The sequence below is a fragment of the Silene latifolia genome, chromosome 1 (genome assembly GCF_048544455.1).
Source record: "Silene latifolia isolate original U9 population chromosome 1, ASM4854445v1, whole genome shotgun sequence".
In the NCBI taxonomy this organism is placed as follows: domain Eukaryota; kingdom Viridiplantae; phylum Streptophyta; class Magnoliopsida; order Caryophyllales; family Caryophyllaceae; genus Silene; species Silene latifolia.
The window spans coordinates 173,705,103-173,729,123 of NC_133526.1; the positions used below are offsets into that span (position 1 = coordinate 173,705,103).

Sequence of the window (24,021 nt, forward strand, 5' to 3'; positions counted from 1 at the left end):
AATGAAAATAAGACAAAAAAAAATAATAAAAAAGAATTTTTTTGTTGTTGTGTGCTTTCTTGATCTTTTCTGCTTTTCCTTCTAAAAAAAACTCATCACTTCATCTATTGCAACCTGTTTGTTGAGTTATAAAATTATCGCAAGTGTACAGTGTTGTTGTAGTATTTGGGGGTCGATCCACGGAGAGCGAGATGTGTAATAATAGTTTATTCTAGTTACGATGTTTAGCTAAACCGATAAGATATGGTTAGATGTTTTAACTAACAGTTAAGCTAATTAAAATGAAATACAAGCTAACTAGATGTGAAATACGAGTAAGAGAATGGTTTAAGGTTGTAAACAATAATTAGAAAGGCCTAGGACCCCATTTCCCACCAACAATTCGTATTTATCGTTATGATTCCTTTTGACTAGCTATTGGGGCGATATGTAAGGAAGAGATGGCTCTAATTCGCCTAACACCCCCCCCCCCCTCGGGTTCGCACTAGGACACTAGACCTCCTAACCCCCCTCCCTTTCAGTCTCGGAGGTCGGAATCCTTAGGTAGAAGCCCGACTACTCTAGAAACGTGCACTTTCTCAAGGTATCCTACCATCACCTAAGTCCATTAAGCCCTTATCATTTCCAGATCATCCAACTCCTTCTTTAGAAGGTCGAATTCAAACACAAGACTAGAGGTGCCCTCCCTTTGTTCTCCCTTTCGGTCTCAATCTAGGTTAGCATTAGGTCTAAATTGGGTACCAGATTCCCGACCTAACCGATTTTCGTCGATGGACAAGGTTTGCAAACCAACATTATCCACAATAGACCAATACAACAACTCAATCTTCTAGCCAACCCTTACCATTCCTCCCCAACAACTATTTTTATAGGAATCAATCAAATAAATCACTCATGTTAGGGTTAATCGAGTCCTAATTAAAGGACTACTCACTAATCATGTTGATTAAGACTAAACAAGTGATAAAAGTTGACAAGACTAAACTAATCATGCAATTAGTTGACACTAATCATGTTGACTAAGACTAAACAAGTTGACACTTTAGCAATTGACATGTTATTAAATTGATTTCTATAACTAATCATGCAATTAGTAACAAGGATGACGATAATTGACTAATGAAACTATAATAAAAGTGAAATCAAACTAAAAGGTGGTAACTTTGGCTACAAGTAATATAAATACGGTTTTTCTAACATTTGCCCTTAGGGCACATGATAATAAGCTAAGTAAAAAAAGATTTTGAAGATTATTACACTAATTATGGTGAATATGAGTTTCAGCTCTAATTTATCTTGAAATATTTTCAACAATATTTCCCTAATTAGATTATTATCATGTGCCTTTAGGACACACGTTAGAAAATCCGATGTAAATATTCAAAATTAAGACAACAACAAACTAAGGAAGTGAAATTGACAAATAAAACAAGAAATTAAAAGAAGGAAATAGAAATATACCAACAAAATGATGAAGAAAATAGAACTTTATTGATAAAATAGCTTGAATAAATGAAGAACATGATGAGATCCAATTTCTTTTCCAATTTCCTCCGACTACCAAATTTTGATCTAAAATAAAGTGAATCAAGTTATGTCTCAAATAATAAGGTTTAGCTATTTATACAGAAGGCCGAAAACACAAATTCAAGAGTAAAAAATGATGAAAGCCCACAAGGCCATCGACTTGGTCCGGTGCATGGGAACGCCGGTCGTGCTCTGTTTACGTCGGATGGGGCTCTGTTATGCTCAGGCTCAAAAGATACACCCACAAGAGTAAAACGATACACCCTACGAGGTCTTGTTACACCCTGCCTGAAGTTGATAACCCAATTTCAGCCCAATACACCCATAAGAGTAAAAAGTTACATCCTACGACCTCGAGTTGCGCCTTGCCTAAAGTCGATACACCCATAAGGCTTAAAAAGACTTCAAAGAGACTTCAACTCTTCACTTCCCTTCTTGCAAAAGGTTCTCGCCTTCACTCGATCTCCCTTATTGCCTAGAAATGCGTGAAATACTACAAACATCTAGCAAATGCATGAGAAAGGTTCACAAATGCAAACATGATAGATTAGAGAGTATTTTGCATGTAGTTACATCAAAATAGGGATAAAAAGCAAGGGTTTTTGGCACAAAAATGAGGAAAATAACATAGTTATCACTGTTCTACCATAAACCATTAAGATCGTAACTCTGAGATTATCTCACTTTTAAATTATTAGTATGAAAATTTGCCATTTATAGCTTATAAAAATTTCCCTTGAGAGACATTAGAGTTATCTTAAGACATTGCATCATTCTTGGGTTTAGTTTCATTTTATGACATAGACAAAAGTTGTTCATCAATGGTTATCGTGTGTCCTTTCAATGGGTACAAGCAATCCGTAACAATCTTTGCAACCAACAAAAGAAAATTTCCACTTATAATGAAACAAACGAAATGTTAGTGTATAAAACCGAACTTGGGGCTCTAACCATCAATTTAACCTTTTGGTTGTGATGATTTTTTAATATAGTGTCAGAGTCATTGTGACCATAAGGTCCATGGGTTCGAATCCCCCTCAATTCTAAATGGGTGAAATATTAGCACCAAATATGAGGAGACCTGCAGTTTCATCAACACTTCAAGCTCAAAGAGTCTTCGTGTGAGAGAGCGTGTTAAAATATAAAACCGATCTCGAGACTCCAACCATCAACTTAAACTTTTAGTTGAGATGAGTTCTTGACAAAGACCTCCTTAATAGTTACCTGAAAATAACGATAGAAAGACGATGTGAATTGTCAAATCAATGGCTTTAGATCTTTATTAACCTGAAAAACTTTTTCTTTTATTTTCCCTAAGCTTGTTTTTGATTCTACACATCATTTGTAAATACGTACGACATATCGACATTCGATTAATGAATTGTCTTCTCTTAAAAACAAAATAAAAACTAAAAATGTCATAGTTATTGTGTGCGACTGTTATATGGTACGACGAATACAAAGTGGCCACTCTATGATAAATAGTCACAATTTTATATCAAAAAGTGACTACTTTAAAAAAGTCGTCACTTTATAATAATAAAAGTGGTTACCTTTTAACCGAAAAATATCATTTTTTACCACTCGTATAAAATAGTGACTTTTTATCCGGTCGCACCATACATGACGATCTCCTACTATAATTTGGGATAAAATGAGGCAAGGGATATTTAAAGAAGAGCGGAGGATCCTAGACGAAGCAGATGATTAGCAAACAAGAATTCAAAAACAACAGTAACACATCCCAGTCTCCCACACTAACGTCTTTCTTTTACTTCCAAGTTACGACAGTAAATCTTTACCGACGTCCTTATCCCTCTCTTTCTCTCTATACCTCTTCCTCCCTCTTCTCCTCCGTCTTCACCACTATCTGCCGTCGCACCACGGCGGCGATTTCTCCTCCTCCGCCGCTTCGGCCTCCGGTTTCCGTCTCCTCTGCTTGTTTTCACTTGCAATCACAATTTTTCCTGAGGATTAATCTACTTGAGGTGCGTGATTTATGTATTTTCATTTGCTTGTTCATGATAATTTACTGTTAATTGATTGATTGTTTATGCTTATTATATGTTCGACGAATTGTTTCAATGAGTTTACATGTCCGTGATTTGTTGTAGTTCAGCAGTACAATTTCGTGTTTATTTTCTCTGATTTATTCAAATTAAATTCGCTGTTATTCAATTAGTTATGCTTTCTATATGTTCGATGAAATGCTCTTGATTTTTTGTAGTTCTGCAGTGCAATTTTGTGTTTGTTTTTCTGATTTATTGAGGTTAAATTTTAGTAATCATCGTATAATCATGAAATTATGATCTTATTGTTGCTTTTTTATGTATATTATGATGCATTATTGAGGATCTTCATCAACTTTTGCTTTATAAATTGCTCAAATCTCATTTCGTAGTATTTTTGCAGCATTATCATTATCGTTATCATTATCATTATCATTACTGTAATTGTTAGACATTTGCGAGGTTGCATGATTATTTGCATTTTTTTTGTTTTGCATATAAATTAAGATTGATTGAAGTATTTCTGATGATAATTATTGAGGTAATTAAGCTCACATGACATTATTGTTGTAGAATTTTTGAAATAATTGAGGTTTGTTTCATATCAGTTGTTGCTTAAAATATGAACAATTACTGATCTCTCAAATTCGATCGTATAATTCCTTCATTTAGTAAGTTGCTTGATGAGGAATATATGAAAAAGAGTAAGCACATTGTAACTTTCGATAAATTTGGTTACAGATTATGTGGTGGTTGTAGTTTTGGGGATACATAGTATGGACTAGTCCTATTTTTGGAAGTCCATAAAAGTCGTCATAATTCATAATTTTGAGTAAATTTGTAAGGAGAATATACAGTGGTTGGACTTATTGGCGTTTGTGTCGTCGTGTATTTCAGGTATAGAGAAAAATGATTGGAAGCTTTCTTACCAGAGGACTCGTGTAAGTTACCGGATTGAATCATCTCTGTCAACTGATAATTGGTATGGTTATAAGTTTTAAAAGTTTTCATTCATGGAAATTCGAACTTGTCTGTTGTGTTTGCAGTATGATCCTTGGGTACATGTATCCAGCGTATGAGTGCTTTAAGACCGTGGAGAGGAATAAGCCCGAGATAGAGCAACTCCGCTTTTGGTGTCAGTATTGGTATACTAACAGATTTATTTCGTGTGATTTAATGTTCATAAATTTCATTATGAAATTTTCTGTTAATATTGTTTAGTTATCATTGTTTCTATGGTGTTTATTGGTACAATTGTGCAGGATTCTAGTCGCTGTAATGACCGTCTTCGAGAGGGTTGGTGACACCTTTGTTTCATGGTAAATGAGTTTGGATATCTAATGACTTATGTAATCCCGCCTGGCTGCCTTTTACTTTATCTGAGTTTTAACTTGTCTATAAATTCTGCATCTTTACCAGGGTTCCTATGTACAGCGAGGCTAAACTGGCATTCATCATATACCTGTGGTATCCAAGGACAAAGGTATCGTGTCACTATCATTTACACTAGATTCACAATGTTTGGTGCTGACCCCACTTGATTGTTTCCGCCATTCTTATGCATCCAATAAATTTCTTTCAGGGAACAACATATGTCTATGATTCCTTCTTTAAACCCTATGTCACAAAGCATGAAACAGAAATTGATCGGAACTTGATGGAAATAAGAACTAGGGCTGGGGATATGGCTTTTATGTACTGTCAGAAGGCTGTGATTTATGGGCAGACGAGAATTTTTGAGGTTTTGCAGTATGTTGCAGCACAATCAACGCCAAGGCCCCGTCCTACACAGGTATACATGATGTATATCATAAAATATAATCTTCAATTCTGCACCCGTGTAGAAGTTCAATTTTAATTTCAGGTGCAGTTGTAAAGTACTCGTATTAATTTCACAATCATATCCTTGATTTTATGCCCTAAGAGAGTACATTAAAAATGGATTACTTATATTTAAAATTGAGAATTTGATTAGGTAAAGTTTTGGATTAGATACACATAAGATTGAAGATATGAATGGTTTTTGTTTACATCTTCTGATGAGCTTTATATGTTATTAATGTGAAAGACAAGTGTCGACCGAATGCTGAATACTGTTCAGGCGAATTTAAGGTTTAATTCGGACTGCGTTAATACTCTCTGGATCCTTAACATATTCAAAATTATCAAACTCTCCTTAGTTAGATAGCTTCTTGGCAGCTCCTCCGCTTAATTATCTGTACGGTCACTGACTCGCTGTAGACTTGTAGTCAAGGTGTCTAAGAGTTGAAGTAAACTCGGTTTATATGGACACAATTATATGTGGATGATTTTTTTCATCTGATTAGCAAATGAGCAATGCATTGCTTTGTTTTTTTATTTGCGAAGTTAGGATTGAGTTTGAAAAAGTAATGATCTTTTTTTTTACTACAAATTTCTGATTATAATACAGGCCGAGCAACAGGCTCCTAGAGTTCGACAAGCCTCTGTGACGGCTGCTGCTGCTGCTGCCCCTCCTCCACGCCAACCGGCCAGCAGGGTTCAAGCTACACCGCCTCAGCCTGAGTCTGAGCCCAAGCCTGAGCCTCAGCCACAAGTTGAAGAGCCACTCTCACCCACTTCAAGTACGACCTCATCTAGTCTACAAGTAGATAAAATTGAGGACGAACAGAGCTCCTCTCAAGACACATCTTCTGCATCAACTCCTCCTCTGCCGGCCCCAAGCCCTATAAAAAAGTCCATTTCACTACCTATCGCTCCTGCCAGCCCCCGACGGCCTGTGGCCAACAAATCAGATCTAAAGCAGACTGCAGCAACGTCCTCAAAGACTGAAAAGCCTGCTCCAAAGTCTCCTCCCCCTCCCCCACAAGACACAGTAATGGAGGATGCTATTCGAGTTACTCGAGGTAGATTGAGAAAGACACGGTCTGCCGCAACCAAATAGTCAGACTGCCTTCATCCATCCATATCTTTTGCTCATTTTTACCTTACTGTCGAAAAATAAACCAAAAAAAAAAGTAAAAAAAAAAATAAAAAAAAATATAGATGTACTGATAGTGATAGATGTTGGGGTATTGAATGTCGCTGTATATTTGTTGCCCATCTTTTGTTAATTCAATTTGTTACTTTATTATATGCATCCAATGATCTTTGTTTTTTAGGACCGTTGACCGACATCGGCATTTTTAACTTCTTGTTGGTACAACGTCATTAATTTGCTATAATCCGCAAATGACGATCGTTGGATAAGATTTGGTATAATTAAGTGGCCGTTAAATAACGGAATTAATTATAGTATTAGTTAATTATCTGTGATTATTCCGTTGAAATCAGAGGAGACAATAAAGGTGATTAAATTAAATAAAGATGGAGCGTGCATGTTCAACGACCCTGTGAAAGTGTCAATATCACGTGAAAGTTCATTGTTTAAGACTTTCAAGTGATTTGCTGCTAATTGATAGATATTGCACTGAATTATTCACAAAGCAGATCTTAGGTAAGATTAAAAAGTCGGCTAAACTAGCTGGTAAAATCATAAGAAATGGTCATCGTGACATAGATGGCTAGATTGATGAGATCGGTACATGTTATACAACGATCATATTTGAGTTTTTGTGTTAATATGGGGAGGAGGAGTTAAAATGGCCCTGAAATTCGAAGAAATTAACTCTTTTTAGGAGCCGTTTTATTTTGCCAATTTTGCCACAAATTATAAAAGACAAATAGGAATTCATGCAAGGAGAACATCTCAGTGTAGTTACTCCTAATCATTAATTAAGAAATATAAAGTGTTGTCTAGTTTGATCAAATAAGAATTATTCTACGTGAAAAATGTGCTTTTAACACTAAATCTAAAAGCAGATCAAATTAATTTACTAAAGAGGGTGGTAAAAAACTTTATTGAGTACTTCGTACAAGAACTTTTATAGGCAAGGCATATTGTAGGGGACAGTAGGTGTTTTTATTTCTTTATTAATTAATGGAAGCATGATTGAAGGAACAATCACGTGAGGTTGGTGGCTCACTGACTCTCTCTGGATTGTTGCTCATTTTTGCTTTCTGGACAAGAGTATCCTTTCGCTTCAACAATTATTGCCTCTATAAAATCACAAAATGAAAAGAATTTGAGACGGGCAATAAATGAATCACAAAATCTTATTGAAGACGGGCGATATTCTTCTACCGACTGTGCTACAACAACTATCTAACAACTATCTGCACATATAAATATATATTCTTGAAAAGTCATGGTGGGCACGTGCCCACCCGGGCCCCCCTAGATCCGCCCCTGATTGAGAGGTGAGTGAGAAGCACATGGGGGTGTCCTACCTTGTCCCTTCTCCCTTTTTATGAGAGGTCACAAGCTTGTGACGGGATTAGCCCGTCGCAAGCAAGACTAGCGGTAAATGAATATGATCTAAATCAATCATATTGTTCTCTAATTAAGTCTCTACAAGTAAAAGAACGAAAATGAGTTTGTTTACTTGATTTTTGATAAGATTCATACACCCATTATATATTGATGCACTTTAAAATTGGGTTTTTTTTCATCGAGACTCGGGAATTATTTTATGGTGTAGCATTTTTCAAGTCATTCTTGACACTGGTGTGTTCGAATTTATTTGATGGTTATGAATTAGGTCATTTTGGTCCAAATCAGGCCCTTTCAATTAGGGATGTCAGTGGATCGTATTTGGATCGGGTGAACCTACCGTCATCCATCCGTTGTTTTAAAATCTTAACCAACCCGTCCGTTATTCATGAAACTTATCATCCGCTATCCATCCAGCCATATCTACGGGTGAAACGGGTGGATCGGGTGATTATATATGTATATGTTTCAAGCTAAAAGATGATGAAATTTCACTATTAACAAATCAAGTTAAGATCCATCCGTCATCCATTTCATAAATTCGGGTGAATCGGATTTTGATCGAGTGCTGGTGAGATTGACATCATGTTGATAATATGGGTTCCTCAGTCTGCTGCTGCTCTCTTGCTGGTTGATCCTCCTCAAGTCTTCATACTTCCATCAAGGTTCTGGATCTCTCCAGAACCTTCCATCCACATCAGCTGTACATAGTTTGTTACATTGATAGCCTGTAAATAGTTTGTTACAAAGTAGTTACAGATATTTTCACATTGTTGTATATATAAGCAAGCCATTGTGAATCATTCTAAGTTAAGATTTTACTCAGTAAAATTCACATTTATTTACTCTGTGTGTTCTTCATTTTCACCTGAGTAATTGTTTACATTTCAACAGAATTCACAATCATTGAATTCAATATGGTATGAGAGAGCCTGAGGCTTTACATGTTTCATTGTGGACAAGGCACTATGACCTAACCTAGCATGCAACAGATATGTATTTGAGGATGTTACATGAGCTGAAACAAGAGTATTGCTATTAGGTATAGTGCTACATTTATTCTTATCATAAGTAGTAAGACTAGTAAGATGATAGATGCCAGCAAACTTCAATCCTGAACACAAAATCTCCTTAGTGATATTGTCCTGAATGAAACAACCAGTAGGATGAAAATTAGCACATAGGCTAGTGTTATGCAACAATTTACGCAAGGATAGTAAAGTGTTTAAAATCAGGTAGGTAAAGAACATTATGCAGTACTAATTTTGCAGAAATGTTGACATTACCAACACAAGTCACCTTTTTTACCTGTACATCAGGCAAGGTTACAGTCAAAGGTCTAACAAGCTGCCTAACATCAGATAAGGTGGCCAGATTATAGGTCATGTGATCTGATGCGCCAGAGTCAATAATCCAATTAACATCATGTGCAGAAGTATGAGAAACATGAGCACTAGCAGCTAGGGTAGTATCTGTAAAAGAGGAGGAACCAGCTGTATCAGCAGTATGTTGAGATTGAAGTTTGAAAAGTTCTTGTGCAACAGCTTGCACAAAAGAAGCATCCAAGAGAGCTCCCTGAGCATTGTCTAGAGGAGTGTCAGCTTCAAAACCTTTCTCTTTCTCAACATTTGCTGCAAAACGCTTCCCTTTGCCACTAGGAGCAGATGAAGGAGTAAGAACCTTATGTGAAGAGACATTGTTCTTGGCCTGTTCCCGCTTATGAACCCAGCAATACTCCAAGGTGTGTCCTGCTTTTTCACAGCGAGTGCAAAAATATGCAGGCTTCTTATTCTTCTCTGTCTGATCAGGAAACTTCTCATATTTAACCTTTTTGTTGTCACGCCTCCATATGTTCTTTGGACCAACATTAGCAGCAAGGGCAATACTATCAGTGTTAACAACTGGATCAGCAGCAGAAGTGATGCTGAGTTGAACTTCAGACTGATGAATCTTAGCATAGACTTGATTGATGTTAGGAATAGGATCTAGAGCAAGTATCTGACTACGAATAGCATCATATTTCTTGTGTAGACCCATGAGGAAGTCAAGAATATGATGCGTATTCTCCCTGGCAAAAATTTTCTTGAGGAGATTACAGGTGCAGGCAGCAATGGCGCCACAGTCACATTCAGGTAACGGATCCAGAGACCTGATGTCCTCCCATACTGAACGAAGTTGAGCATAATACTCTGCAACAGTTAGATCACCCTGCTTGATTTGGCTAACATCTTGTCGCAATTGATAGAGGAATGGAGCGTGAGATTGATTGAAGCGCTCATTCAACTCCTCCCATAACTGCTTGCTAGATGTCACATAAGAGAAGCTTTTGGAAATGTCTTCAGCAAGAGAAAACTGAATCCAATGCATGACAGTATAGCCTGTCCTTATCCAGTCCTGATAGCGCGCATCAGTTTCAGGTGGTTTAGGACAAGTTCCATTGATGAAACCGAGTTTATTCTTGGAAATTAAAGCAATAAACAAGTTGCGAGACCAGTGCAGGAACAATTTTCCGGAAAAGACGTAAGGAAGCAGCTGTAACAAGGATTGATCTCCAGCAGTGAGATGCAGAGGATCCTTGTAAACGGAAGAAGCTGTAGTCGTCGCCATTGTTAAGTGCTTGAATTAAGCTTGTAAGAGGAATAAAATCAGCGGAAGACAGTGATCAAAGTAAAATTGACCCAATTTTGAGAACTGCAAAATTTTTGTGGATTTTGAAGAGAAAAAGAACAACAAATTTAGGTATTTTGATCGTAGAAAAGACGATAAAATGGAGAAAAATAGCGAATAAAATCGCGAATTAATCACTCGAAAACATGATTAAGTAAAGAAATCTGCAGAATTTGGATGCAATTACAGCAAAAATGATGAAGATCATCATCTAATCAGGATCGATTCTTGACGATGATACCATATTGAATTCAATGATTGTGAATTTTCATTGTGACACTTGTTTACTTGCCAAGCATTACAAGATACCATTTCCTTTTAGTTTTTCTGTGTTCATAGCTCCATTTGAGATGATTCATGTTGATCTTTGGGGAGGTTACAGGGTCCTTGCATTAAATAGTGCTTCACATTTTCTAACTGTTGTAGATGACTATAGCAGAATTACCTGGACTATGTTACTAAAACATAAAAACTTAGTTTGTGAAACCATTGGCCATTTTTTAGCCTATGTCAAAACTCAATTCAATACCAGGCCACTGTCAAGAAAGTAAGGTCTGATGATGGTACTGAAATACTCCAAAAAAATTGTGCCAAGCTTTTTGCTGATAATGGCATAGTGCACCAAACGTCTATTCCTGGGAACCCTCAACAAAATGGCAGGGTGGAAAGGAAACATCGGCATTTACTTGAGGTTGCACGAGCTCTAAGATTACAAGCTAGTCTACCTAAGAAATTTTGGGGTGACATGATATTGGCCGCCACCCACATAATCAATTTGTTACCTACATCTGTTCTTAATTGGAAAACTCCTCATGAGTGTTTATTTGGTCAACCTGCTGACTACACACATCTGAAAGTCATTGGATGCCTCTGCTATGCTGCTAGGCATGATGGAGATAAATTTGAGGACAGAGCTATTAGGTGCATCTTCCTTGGGTATCCAATGGGTAAGAAGGGTTACATGCTCTACACCTTGGACAACCACAAGGTCATTTACAACAGAGATGTTATATTCAGGGAGGATATTTTTCCTTTTGTCAAACAAGACACAGCCACATATTCTTCTCATTTTATACCAGACAGTCAAACATCTTATACTACTTCCATTCCCAATCCATCTTTCTTTCCTGAGGAAAATGCCAATGATGGTGTTCCAGTTAGTACCATTCCCAATCCTCACACTACTATTCCAAATATTCCTACAAATCCAGATCCCAGTTCTCAAATTCATAATCATAATAATGTTGTTTCTGATATGAGAATTGCTCCTGTTAAGAAGACCACCAGAGCCAGACAAATATCATCCAGACTAAATAATTTTGTCTGTAAAGGCTTACCACCTTTCATTGCTAATCCTTCTGTCAGTACCGAGACACATTCTGCTCACAGTGCTATTTTAAATCTGCAAGGATACACACCAGATTATCAAGCTTCTTGTTGTAATGTGTTACAATTATATGAACTTGTCTGTTATAGTCAGGCCAAGGATGATCCCAACTGGCAAAAGGCAATGCAGAAGGAAATTGATGCTCTTGAGCAGAATAACAATTGGGTCCTTGCTCCTCTACCATCTGACAAAAAGGCCATAAGAGCAAAATGGATTTACAAGATCAAATTTAATCCTGATGGCTTTGTTGAAAGGTACAAGGCCATGCTCGTGGCAAAGGGATATAGTCAAATAGAAGGCAAAGACTACAAGCATACTTTCAGTCCAGTGGCAAAGAGATATAGTCAAATAGAAGGCAAATGATGGTCACTGCATCAATTAGATATAAATAATGTCTTCTTGCATGGCTTCCTCGATGAAAAGGTGTATATGAAGAAACCAGAGGGGTATGGCAAAGGGAATCCTAATGATGTCTGTCTTTTGATGAGATCTCTGTATGGACTCAAACAGGCCTCAAGACAATGGAACCTTGAGTTGTCTAAATTCCTCATCCAACATGGTTATACCAAGGCCCATTCTGACTACTCCTTGTTTACAAAGAGAGGACAATCTACCAATTCCTTTGTAGCAATAGTAGTTTATGTTGATGACCTACTGATAACTGGAAGCAATTCAGTAGAAATACAAAATATCAAAGACCTACTTCATCAAGCTTTCACCATTAAAGATCTAGGACAATTGAGATACTTTCTTGGTATTGAGGTTGAAAGATCCTCTGCTGGCACACTATTGAATCAAAAGAAATATATAGTGGATATTCTTAAGGATTCAAATATGTCTGATGCAAAACCTGCAAAATTTTCCCTTCCCATTGGTCTCAAGTTATCAACTAACGAGGGACAACCTCTAGAACGACCTGAATTATATAGAAGGATTATTGGAAAGTTGCTCTATCTTAACTTTACAAGGCCTGACATCAGCTACAGTGTTCAACAGTTGAGTCAATTCTTATGTGAACCCAGGCAACCTTACATGAATGCAGCACTCTATCTAATCAGATATTTGAAGGGTACTCTCAATCTGGGTCTTTTCTATCCTGCACAAAACAATCTGGATTTGGATAGCTATTGTGATGCAGACTGGGGATCGTGTGAACATACTGGCAGATCTTTAACTGGTTACTGCATATCTCTTGGTCGTTCATTAATATCATGGAAAACGAAAAAACAAGCAACTGTTAACAAGTCCTCCGCTGAATCAGAATACAGAAGCATGAGCCAAACAGCCAGTGAAATTGTTTGGATTAATAAGTTACTCAAAGAACTACTCATTACTTTCCCTACACCTATTACATTACACTGTGATAATAAAGTTGCTCAGCAAATTGCTGAAAATCCTGTATTTCATGAGAGAACGAAACACATAAGACTGGACTGTCATTATGTGCGTGAACAGATTACATCAAGTTTGCTAAAGACAGTTCATGTCCCTACTTCTCAGCAACTCGCAGACGTCCTCACCAAGGCTCTTGGTGAACAACAGCATCGTTATCTCATTGACAAGTTGGGACTTGTGGATGCACCACACTAATTCCAACTTGAGGGGGGGCTGCTGCTCTCCTGCTGGTTGATCCTCCTCAAGTCTTCATACTTCCATCAAGGGTCTAGATCTCTCCATAACCTTCCATCCACATCAGCTGTACATAGTTTGTTACATTGACAGCCTGTAAATAGTTTGTTACAAAGCAGTTACAGATATTTTCACATTGTTGTATATATAAGCAAGCCATTGTGAATCATTCTAAGCTAAGATTTTACTCAATAAAATTCACATTTATTTACTCTGTGTGTTCTTCAATTTCACCTAAGTAATTGTTTACATTTCAGTAGAATTCACAATCATTGAATTCAATACATCCCTACTTCCAATACCTATAATTAAGGTACTTGTCATTTGTCAATGTTTATTAAGGAGTACAATTATTTGTGATTTTGCGAGGGGACCTTTTGCTCAAGTCAATTCGAGTTGGGCCATGTTTTAGATAATTGGGTTAGTCACGATCACGATTCACGTCTCATGTATATCGTGTATACTAAATCCTTAAGTATAATTTTATATTACGTTTTATATTTTTCTGGAAGAGGTATTCAGTAAACAAATGAGTAAGATATAGTGAATTATTTGTACTTCTAATTTAGAGATTTTGAACAGAATCAGTAAACAATTTATCTACAACAAAGCATCTTGCTTGTGACGGATAATATCCGTCACAAGCTGAAGACCTCTCACAATAAAGCAAGTGGATTGGCAAGTGGGAGGGAAAATGGAGCACCCATGCATATTGCCACTTGCATTATGTGAGAGGGGCACTATCCGTCTTCAGCTTGTGACGGATAGTGCCCGTCTTCAATGAGATTTTGTGTATCTACAAATACATTTATACGCAAAATACGCTTACAATACTATAAATGCACTCGAAAATGAAGGAAGAGCTCACGTGAAACTGCATGTATTTTCATCACAAAAATTGAGAACAAATAACTCTCGTTATACATCCAGGAATAACGAGATGATGCACGCACTCATTTACATACAGACACGACACACAAATGTCTAAAAGCAAACTGCAAACAAACTGTCAACTTCATTTTGTTATATCCGTCACTCCGTCAGTACCCAACTTACTGCAACACTACGTCTTTCATTCCCATTTTTCAATCACAAAACAACCCGCTTTATATTTGAAGAGAAAGTAATGGAGATTATCCAAATTGCTTACAAGTTATATGAATACAATGATTTCATTTTAAGTTATATTCCCACCACACCCGACCAATGATAACATGGTAAAAAATTGGGTTTTTAAGAAAAGAGGGTAAAAGGGCAAAGAGGGAAAAAATAGGTGGGGTATGTAATTGTGACTTTAATTGTCGGTTGGTAGGTAGGGTATGTAATGACATTTTGTATAAATATCAAATGAATAGAAGGATAATTTGGTAATGCTGTGGGCCAAATAAGAAATGTTACCATTGATGTGGTACGACCGTATTAGATAAGTGTTACCATTAATCTGGTATGGAGGGAATATTTCATTTAACACACATTTGGAAGACTTATGGTTTAACACAAATGTTAGCTTAATGTTAAAATGTTATATTTGTATAACAATTCTACTCGACGATATTTAAACTTCAGAGTACTAAATTAATATCACAAATTCTCATTATAGACTATAGACGGATAGTGTCTCTCTCACGAATGAAAGTGAGTAGTGCAAGTAGGTGGGAAATGAATACCCACACTTGCCCTCCCACTTTAATTTTGTGAGAGGGCCACTATCCGTCTATAGCCGGACTGAATTCATATACTCCGTATTCGATATCGAACATATGAATCGAGTTCTAACCTCAATACCTCATATCTCTTGAGCTCTTCATATATATTAAATCGATTTTTCTTTCATTCTAGGTAACTCCCATATGAAAATGATCAAGAAATGTTCCAACAATAAGTATATGCTGGATATATGAAAAGAACATCGAATTTTTTCCCATGATAGAGAAATTCATTAATGAAACGCCATATAATCGACAAGAGCAAATTCTGTTGCTGTTAAGTTCCGAACCCAACTCACAAATCATTGTTTGTATTTGTGTCAAGTAGTTGTTAGTAAATTCTTCGAGGTTGTTACTTTCAAGTAACATTTTCTCCTAGTTTGAATATAAAGATTAGTGTGATCATAAGTTTGATCTAATCTAATAACCAGGAACTGGATATCGATCAAAATAGAAGGGGATGTACGCAAAACTTTGTGACAGCGGAGAGCTAATCTGGCAATAATCGATGTATAGGATCATTTTAGAGCAAGTGTTGATATGTGCATGCTATACAACTTTGTAATTTTCTAACCTGTAGTTTATCATTGGAGGTTGATGCAAAATGAGGTTCTAAAGGAAGTGAACAACAATATTCAGATTGCCCACAGATCTGTTAGCGATACATCGATGTCTGACTTCAGCCAATAATCTTCCTCTGGTCGATCACTCTGGAAAAAAAACGGAAATGAAGAGATTATAGATCAAATTACAAACAATTTGAATGCTTGAAACAACCACCACCTTTGAAATACACGGAACATTTGTTGTTAACAATACCAGAGGAGACATATACCATCAATTTCAAACTTATTGTTTAAACTTAACAATACCGGGGATCTCCCGAGGCAATGAGATAATGTTGTAATACAGAGGAGACAATGCCAACAGTTTCGAACTTCATTTTATAATTCCACAGAAAATGCATGCCATCGTTCGCCCATTAACAATTACTGTTTACTGTGATTATGGGAGGGTAATATTTCTAGCATCAGTGTCTTGTATAGTGGATGAGGCAGTTGTATTATACAGCCAGTTACTAACCTTTTATTAAATAAGGAATACAACAATTTAAATGGCTCAACTCTATGCACAGAACCATCTGATGTAAGTTTCCGTATATTAGCATAACACAGTTAACACTTATGTATGAGATAAAACATTGGAAGTAAACTTACGTAGAAGTCTGATGGTGTTATCTTGTGGATCTGATAATTTTCTTGCTCAGCAGAGATGGACCTATCTAGATGGTGCATATCTTGAAAATGGTCTGAGGCTGCTCTTTCACTTTCCGATCCACCACAAGAGCTACCACTAATTGAAGCAAAATTGGTGGAGTTCACTTCAGTTTTACTGCAAATTGCAAATGGTTCTTTACAACACATTTCATTTCCAATGGACCGAAAACGCATTACTTTTAGGCTTTGGAATATGATAAAATAAACCAAAATGAGTTGTGAGGTCAATTTTAGTTTCATTGTCTTTCATTCTTTATTATGGGCTATACATTGAAGATTTTTCAAATTAGACGTACTATATAAACATCTGTCTAAAACCCTCCGGGATCAGTAAGCCAAAAGGTGCCTCTGCCCTCTGCCACTGACTCATGTTTTTACAGTTTCTAGGACATGGAGGAGGACGCATACTCTGATCTCCCCTTACCCCTAACACAAGCGGGAGCAGTTGAAATACGAAGTAATGAGTAATGTTGTTATTCTTAGTCATTAGAACCTGATCAGTACCCTTGCACAAAAAAATTACCTTAAAAAATGTACATCTATTGGTCCCATCGCACTTTTGATTATGATGCTACAATGTTTTTCCAGATTACATAAATCCTGCACATAGATGAGGCAACAGTCACGACTCACGAGAGAATGAACTCCCTAATTTTCACTCCAATCACATCATTTCACCAACCTTTTCTGTGTCAGGGTCGGGAACTTCAAAGTAACTGCCTCGGGGAGCTTTAATAGCGAAAACTGTCTTACCCTAACATAAAAAAATCATATTGCTAAATGAGTCAGGTAATCTATTAAAATAAGATTGAAGAATTAGTATTTAAAAGTTACAAGTAACACAAACCTTCAAATTAGGGAGCGTCATTATATCTGAAGCTGACAGAAAGAGGTGCCTACAGAATACAAGACGCAGAAATCAATCAACAGTGAGCCAGGTATGAGACAGACTCGCCTGTGAGACTAGCCAAAAATCATTATGTACTCTTCATTTAATAAAGAGCTAATGGGTTGGTCTCACATGTAAGACTGACTCCTGTAAGTTTTTGGGATCAAATAGAGAAATTGCTCGCAAAAATCTTGCAAAATCATAAAAATGGGAAGGTACTTTTTATTGCTCGAATCTTCAGATAAAGCTTCCATAAGCACCTGCTTTTCTCTGTATGGCAAAAAAGTTGTCAGCCAAACGATCTCGAGGAAGTCGATATCAAACAGAAAAATTCTGTGAGGGCAAACCTGATGGATTTATCAATCCTAGCTTCTACCAAGTTAAGATTTTCAAGTTCAGCCTGCCATCAAATAGATATATAAGAAGTATGGTTATGGTTTCAAGCACTAAATCATTCCAAGAGAAGACCTACAGGACCCAAAAGCCACTAAACAGCATAAGAAGCAACCCTTAGGATCCCCACCGAAAAAGACTTAACCTTTGTGGAGTGGGGGGATCCCTAATTTTTTGTTAACAAGTGTGGTCTAAGGGAAATGGAAGGATCGATTAAACAAAATCCTTCCAACATTGGAAAAATTTGAAAGAAAGTTATCCCCTCCCCTCTCCTTTCCTCCTCTTTTTTTTACAAGCAAACATGGGGTGAAGCAAAAAAAAGAAAAAAAAAATATTACGGAATTGAAAGGGAAGAAGGCTATTAAAAAAATCTTTAAGATGTCTCCTCGCTCCAACAACACCCTCAGCCCCTTTGTTTTTGAAGAGAATATATAGAGAGATTCGATCATACTCCCGACCTACAGAGAGACCTCCAGGAGTCTGCCATATGATAAAAGCAACAGGGCCAGGAACCAGTATCTGGTTAAATTTTGACAAAATGAAGCTTGGACTGACGGAGTGTACGAAGATAAAACTAGGCCCAACGATTTTTAAGAAAATACAGTTTAACAAAATGGAAAACTTAGAATCTCTCAGGCTGTAGTGTACTTGCATGGATGAATCATTCTAATAACATGCTAAGGGAACTGTAGGACTACAATCTGATGAAATTAACTACATATCAGTTAGAAGCATACCACAAATTTTGGAGCATGCCTAGAATCCCATGAAGTATTAACTACTAAGTTCTAGTTAAAACAAAGTTTTCTTCCACAAAGAACCATTGTCCATAAAGCCTCGATGAATTTTCAGTTACAATCTAATCAGTTTAGGTTACAATCAGTACCACATGCGTTGATAACATACATGATATATATGAGAAAGTTACAACATCACAAAATTTCATTCAAATTTTGGGTTAACCTGTAAGCTAGATGCTTGATAAGCCAATTCATCTGTCTCTGAATCAAATCCCCTGATAAAAAAAAAGTGTGATTAATTTATTATTTGTAAGTTAAAAGTTCATAACAATAAAAAAAGAACTTATAAAATACCTCCATTGCATCACATTTTTGGAATTTTTCTCAATCATACCAATCCCTTCAAGCACATTCGTAATATCGTACAATCTCCTTTTTCTCACCTAGAGTTGTATCAAGAAAACATGAACAAAGCCATTAAAGACTGCTGTTAAGTATGCATGATATTTTGCTGAAATCAACACCCCTTCCCCTCCCTCTTGGGTATTTTGAGTCCATAAACTCAACAGCCAGAATCACATCTACAACCTCAACGACTATAAAAATGAGCGTGGTAAAGGAAAAACAGCACAAACAGCATAGCAATAACACAAATGTTTTTGCTGCGTATATCCCTCGCAAAAGTCTAAAAATAACTACTTAACAGGTGTAAATGCCATACTTGGTGAAATAGTAATAGAGTAAACATCATCATACCTGTAATTTAACTGCTATGGTGTTCAAATCAACCATTCCATCCTCAGATTGATGCATCAAATCGACAAACTTCTTAGTCAACAAGCCTGAGAAAAGACGTCAATGTTATGTCATATGTGTTCTTAGAGACCTTATTTTAGAAAAAGGCTCACCTAGACGGTCTCATTGAAAGAGGTGAAAGTTACTACATAGTTACATTATGCTTCTTATAACTCACCTAGAGAACTCTCGTACCTGCAAACAACTGGAGCCATAGGGCAGTCTGCATAGAAAAATAAATCATTAAGGATGAAACAATTGCAAGAAGCACATCCTTACACACACAGAGGGATATTTAAGAATTCTACAAGTGAAGTACCATTATCAGACGTAGAAGGATCCAGATTAGCATGTTTGGCCTTCTTTGGCTTTCTGCCGCGTTTTCGAGGGATGTGAGGCTGTGATTGGAGCAAAGAGCTACTAGCTAATAAATTATTTGCATGGGTAAATGTCAGCTTGGAAGTATCATTTTCCATTCCATTTACCTGCACAGATGAAATGTTCACGTGTCATTTGAAAAAGCCATACCAGCGTTAAATACAATTGTAGGGCAGTTTCTACTTTGGAAATCTAACTAGGGTGCATTCAACTTATCATCCTTCAACCTTAATCAAATAGTGTATATCTATTGGTGGGGCTGATCACCATATAAAGATCGTTGATTCAAAGGTGGTATTTAGTTAGGTATTGCCTTAACGAACGAGTTTATAAAGGTACAAGTTAGGCTCCAACTAGATGCCATGCGTTAAAAATACATCAGTTAATCAACCCCGACAGACCTAGTGCAGTCCAAAGAGCTCAGGAAATGTAGACAGGGATGAGTGTAACGGCAAGACAAAAACGAAGCACTGATTCTTCAGTCGGAACTCCATATTACTAGTAGAACAAATGTAATCGCCGACCTTACAAATCAAACTAAATTCGACACAAAGTGCACAATGTACCCAGCACCCCAATCTATTCCCTAACTCTAATGACCCGTTTACCAGGTCTAAATAAAAATCCAACCAAACACAAAGTACTGCTCCCATCTCACACTATACAAGCACCCCTCCAACAATCTTACATAAAATGAAGTTGACACCTATATATCTATATGGGTTTGGAATCCATAATTCCAAATTACAAATTTCAAATCAAGTTATTCAAATGACATCAAGATTGAGGAAATACTTGCCTAAATTACATCAAAACAATCATTTACCTAAAATCACAACAGTTTATCTACCATCATGATTTTTAACTAGGGGATATGCTTGCAATTTCTTCCTTCATCAATGATCACGGAACTAGAGGGGCTAGCAGGCTTCAAACATTCAAAAGCTGGAACCTTTTGTTAAAGTTTTCGGGTTTTTTTTCTATTTTACCTTATTGTATTACTAGTCCGCTCCTAAATATAAATCCTGGTTCCGCCATCATCCTTCATACTAAGATCAAAATTCAAATCAATCTAACCCCACATAAAAGAGACAATATAGCATCAAATCAAACTACCCAAAACGATTTAAAAAATGATCTAGATTACAAATAATTAAACGAAAATAAATAAAATAAAAACTTACTGTAACTGAAGGAAAAAAATTCTGGGTAGTAAGGGTAGAAGTGGCCATGTGAAGAAATTGAAATTTAAATCACTGAAAAATGGAGGAATTAATCGAAAATTTGATGGTGTTGATAATTAAGGATGTTTGATCAGGAAATTAGGGTTTCAATGTGTGTGTATCTACAAATTAACGTTCAAACCAAAGAAAGATGAGAGAAGGCTTTTGGGGGGGAATCATAAAAGGGGAGAGTATGTTGAAGCGGGAAGATCCACCAAAACAACTTAAATTGCAAATTTTATTAAGACGGTAATATCCGTTTAAATTTAAACGGGCGGAGTATATTTGACCCATTTTATCTCAAGATTAAGATCCTGTTCTTTTGAACTTAAAGTTACTTAATTTAAATTCACTCCAGATCCTATAAGTTCAGATCAGTTTAGATCAAATCCTATAAGTTCAGTTCAGATCCAATAAGTTCAGTTCAGATCCTATAAGTTCAGATTCTATAAATTCAGTTTAGAAAAGTTACATACAGAGTATTATTTTTAAAAACGACGCAAAAACATTTGACATTTTTAAAACAAAATTACAACTCTTCTAATTATTTTTTATCGTAATGTAACCGTAGTATAATGTATGAACAAACCAATGTATATAAAACGGAAAAATGTTATTATCTTACCTTGTGTTTTAAACTATATTTTCTTATCAGTGTTCTCTATTTGTTGTCCACTAATTTCTTGTAATTTTTTTTTAATCTCAATAAAAGTTTGCATTTTATAATAATAATAATAATAATAATAATAATAATAATAAATAATAGTTGCTGTTTTATAAAAAAAATTATAATAGTAATAATAATAATAATAATAATAATAATAATAATAATAATAATAATAATAATAATAATAATAATAACAACAAGAACAAGAACAAGAACAAGAACAAGAACAAGAATAACAATAACAATAACAATAACAATAACAATAACAATAACAAATAATAATAATAATAATAATAATAATTAAGTTAAGTTAATTTAAATTTAGATCGTGTCACTACTACAGATACATGCTATAACAACGGTTAAAAACCGTTGTTATATAAAAAAGCGGACGTTGTTAAAACGTCCGTTGTAAAAGGTTTTAACAACAGTTGGTTTTCTTAAGGAACCCGTTGTTAAAACTATTAACAACGGTTTTAAGTATAAAAACCCATTGTGGAAAGTGTGACTCAATTTTGGTGGGAAAGTTATAACAACGGTTGTAATATACAAAACTGTTGTTATAACTAAAGACAACGGGTTGTTTCTCAATAACCGTTGTTTTTTCTTAAAAAATAAAAAAAAAATTAAATTAAATATTACTAGATGCATGCATAATTACGGCCCGTTATAATTCCGATGCATGCATTATTACTGTCATCCCTGTGCATATGTGTGACACCCCGCGATAAGGCGGAAAATATAACTTATAAATTCAAGCGGAAAATAGGGAATTTTTGAAACTTTTAAAATTTAAAGCGCGGTTTTATCAAAATACCTAACACAAACAAAGAATGCGGAAATAAAGTTTAAATTATACAAACGTGATAGTCAAGGTGAGAGAAAAGATATCCCTCGAATGACAATACAATAAAAGGTGAGTCTAAACATCCTAATAAACCGACTAAAAGGCCAAAGTGCTCGCTAGCTCACACATGTCTTCACCCCATGAATGCACCAACTAATACCTGTCATTCATGTAAACATGAACGCCACAATCGGTGGGGAGTAACTCAAGGTTCTCCCCAAACCCACAAAATGTCAAAACGAACATAACAAGGAACTAAAACAGATAAGTCATATAAGATACATACAAAAGATAAGAATATCAAGTTTATATGTAAACATGGCAAATAATTGAGATGGAACAAGATAGGCCACCATTAGCATAATAAAGATTCAACTGTTCACGTGAGACCATTAAATAATATGAAAGACAAGAATACGATAATCTATACCAAAGCACGCATTTCATGGAAATACAACATAGATGTGAGATTAGAATCCGAATCATGTGAAGCAGTTAAGTAAGGGATCAAATAAAAACTGTAGCCATTACTTGGAAAACCACTTAGCAAACAATTCACGGGACGTGGCCACTAATGTCACATTCATACTTATGGCTTGCATCTCACCATAAGAACGGATGGGAACATCAATCCCGACGATCATATCGCAACTAGAGGGCTTATAGCTCACCCCTAGTATCCGATAGGACCAAGACAAACAACAGACAAATACCAATATCTATAACCAAGCAAGACCTTTACTACTCATATATCAATATATAATTCCCCTGGTAGGACGACAATGGTACTCCCAAGACTCAGTCCTAGTCTAAATCGCCGAGACTCTCGGGGACAAGACAGTTCCCGATTCGACATGCGGCAGAACAGTCCGCATCCAAGACTCGAAGACAGATCGGAAATCGAGAACCCACAATCGGCAGGACAGTCCGAAAGAGGCGGAAAATATGAGTTAAACCCACAATCGGCAGGACAGTCCGAAAGAGGCGTAAAGATAAGTCAAGCAAAAAGGTATAGCATAAAGGCATTATCAAGAATACGACTCAACCAAGCGATACGAATCAACTTGGAAAGAGACTACTACATATAATGAGCGAATGATAATTCGAGTAAGACAATCCAAGTCCAGTTATACTCGTAAACATGGATTAGTGACTCATTTCTCAAATACTTGTCACTTGAATAAAAAAAAGTAAATGAACGAAAATGAACAATTTATAATAAGAAAGACAAGAATTTAATTATAAATGACTCGAATGTAAGATAGACCATTTACTACTTACAAAGTGTAAATAATCGAATTGGGTGCGTATTATAAGGAAAGCACGTTATATATAAATGAGATCATCAAATAATGAATTCCACAATTATGATTCATGTGAGAAAAATATATAAATGAACGGTATTTAACAAATTAAGTTATATAAAGCATGAGACGAGATTTAAATAAACCAAACACGAATTTAAATCGACTCAAACAAGGTACACAACCCGAGGCTAGGCCACGGCTCAATCATGGCCATGCCTCTACTCGTGAC

The 24,021-nt window shown here is 36.1% G+C and overlaps 3 protein-coding genes across 5 annotated transcripts; 1 reads left to right on the forward strand and 2 right to left on the reverse strand.

Moving 5' to 3' along the window:
• The first annotated feature begins 3,173 nt into the window (after positions 1-3,173).
• LOC141612164 (uncharacterized) lies at positions 3,174-6,649 on the forward strand. Its single transcript, XM_074430887.1, has 7 exons — positions 3,174-3,515; positions 4,434-4,477; positions 4,583-4,681; positions 4,799-4,855; positions 4,956-5,019; positions 5,119-5,328; positions 5,968-6,649. The coding sequence occupies exons 2-7, from the start codon at positions 4,446-4,448 to the stop codon at positions 6,457-6,459; spliced, it is 954 nt and encodes a 317-aa protein (XP_074286988.1). The 5' UTR covers positions 3,174-3,515; positions 4,434-4,445; the 3' UTR covers positions 6,460-6,649.
• Positions 6,650-8,528: 1,879 nt separating this feature from the next.
• On the reverse strand, positions 8,529-10,494 carry LOC141587929 (uncharacterized). Its single transcript, XM_074409393.1, has 3 exons — positions 9,196-10,494; positions 8,901-9,032; positions 8,529-8,615 (listed from the first exon to the last, which is right to left on the reverse strand). Exons 1-3 carry the CDS (start codon positions 10,492-10,494, stop codon positions 8,529-8,531), a joined length of 1,518 nt encoding a protein of 505 aa, XP_074265494.1.
• A 3,084-nt stretch (positions 10,495-13,578) lies between these two features.
• Positions 13,579-21,187, reverse strand: LOC141612174 (transcription factor E2FC-like). Of its 3 annotated transcripts, XR_012529010.1 has the most exons (14): positions 20,933-21,169; positions 19,690-19,855; positions 19,549-19,593; positions 19,332-19,417; positions 18,930-19,018; positions 18,799-18,850; positions 17,790-17,842; positions 17,662-17,712; positions 17,401-17,449; positions 17,236-17,307; positions 17,077-17,153; positions 16,494-16,668; positions 15,851-15,986; positions 13,579-13,664 (listed from the first exon to the last, which is right to left on the reverse strand). XR_012529010.1 is itself a non-coding variant. In XM_074430895.1 (13 exons), the coding sequence occupies exons 1-13, from the start codon at positions 20,978-20,980 to the stop codon at positions 15,912-15,914; spliced, it is 1,038 nt and encodes a 345-aa protein (XP_074286996.1). In that variant the 5' UTR covers positions 20,981-21,187; the 3' UTR covers positions 15,774-15,911. The 3 variants fall into 3 exon arrangements, 2 of the variants coding, with proteins under 2 accessions (XP_074286996.1, XP_074287005.1); XM_074430895.1 differs by lacking the exon at positions 13,579-13,664 and having other exon boundaries at positions 15,774-15,986; positions 20,933-21,187; XM_074430904.1 differs by lacking the exon at positions 13,579-13,664 and having other exon boundaries at positions 15,774-15,986; positions 16,494-16,629.
• Positions 21,188-24,021: the final 2,834 nt, after the last annotated feature.

Bases quoted from the DNA above. Each gene is read 5' to 3' on its own strand.
- LOC141612174 (XM_074430895.1), bottom strand. From the start codon at position 20,980: ATGGCCACTTCTACCCTTACTACCCAGAATTTTTTTCCTTCAGTTACA. The intron at 19,019-19,331 runs GTATGATGATGT...ATACAACTCTAG, and splicing joins CCATAGCAGTTAAATTACAG to GTGAGAAAAAGGAGATTGTA. The intron at 17,713-17,789 runs GTTTGCCCTCAC...TTTGCCATACAG, and splicing joins AGGATTGATAAATCCATCAG to AGAAAAGCAGGTGCTTATGG.
- LOC141587929 (XM_074409393.1), bottom strand. From the start codon at position 10,494: ATGGCGACGACTACAGCTTCTTCCGTTTACAAGGATCCTCTGCATCTC. The intron at 9,033-9,195 runs GTAAAAAAGGTG...TGTTTCATTCAG, and splicing joins TAACCTTGCCTGATGTACAG to GACAATATCACTAAGGAGAT. The intron at 8,616-8,900 runs GTAACATCCTCA...AACTATTTACAG, and splicing joins ATACTCTTGTTTCAGCTCAT to GCTATCAATGTAACAAACTA.
- LOC141612164 (XM_074430887.1), top strand. From the start codon at position 4,446: ATGATTGGAAGCTTTCTTACCAGAGGACTCGT. The intron at 4,682-4,798 runs GTATACTAACAG...ACAATTGTGCAG, and splicing joins CGCTTTTGGTGTCAGTATTG to GATTCTAGTCGCTGTAATGA. The intron at 4,856-4,955 runs GTAAATGAGTTT...CATCTTTACCAG, and splicing joins GGTGACACCTTTGTTTCATG to GGTTCCTATGTACAGCGAGG.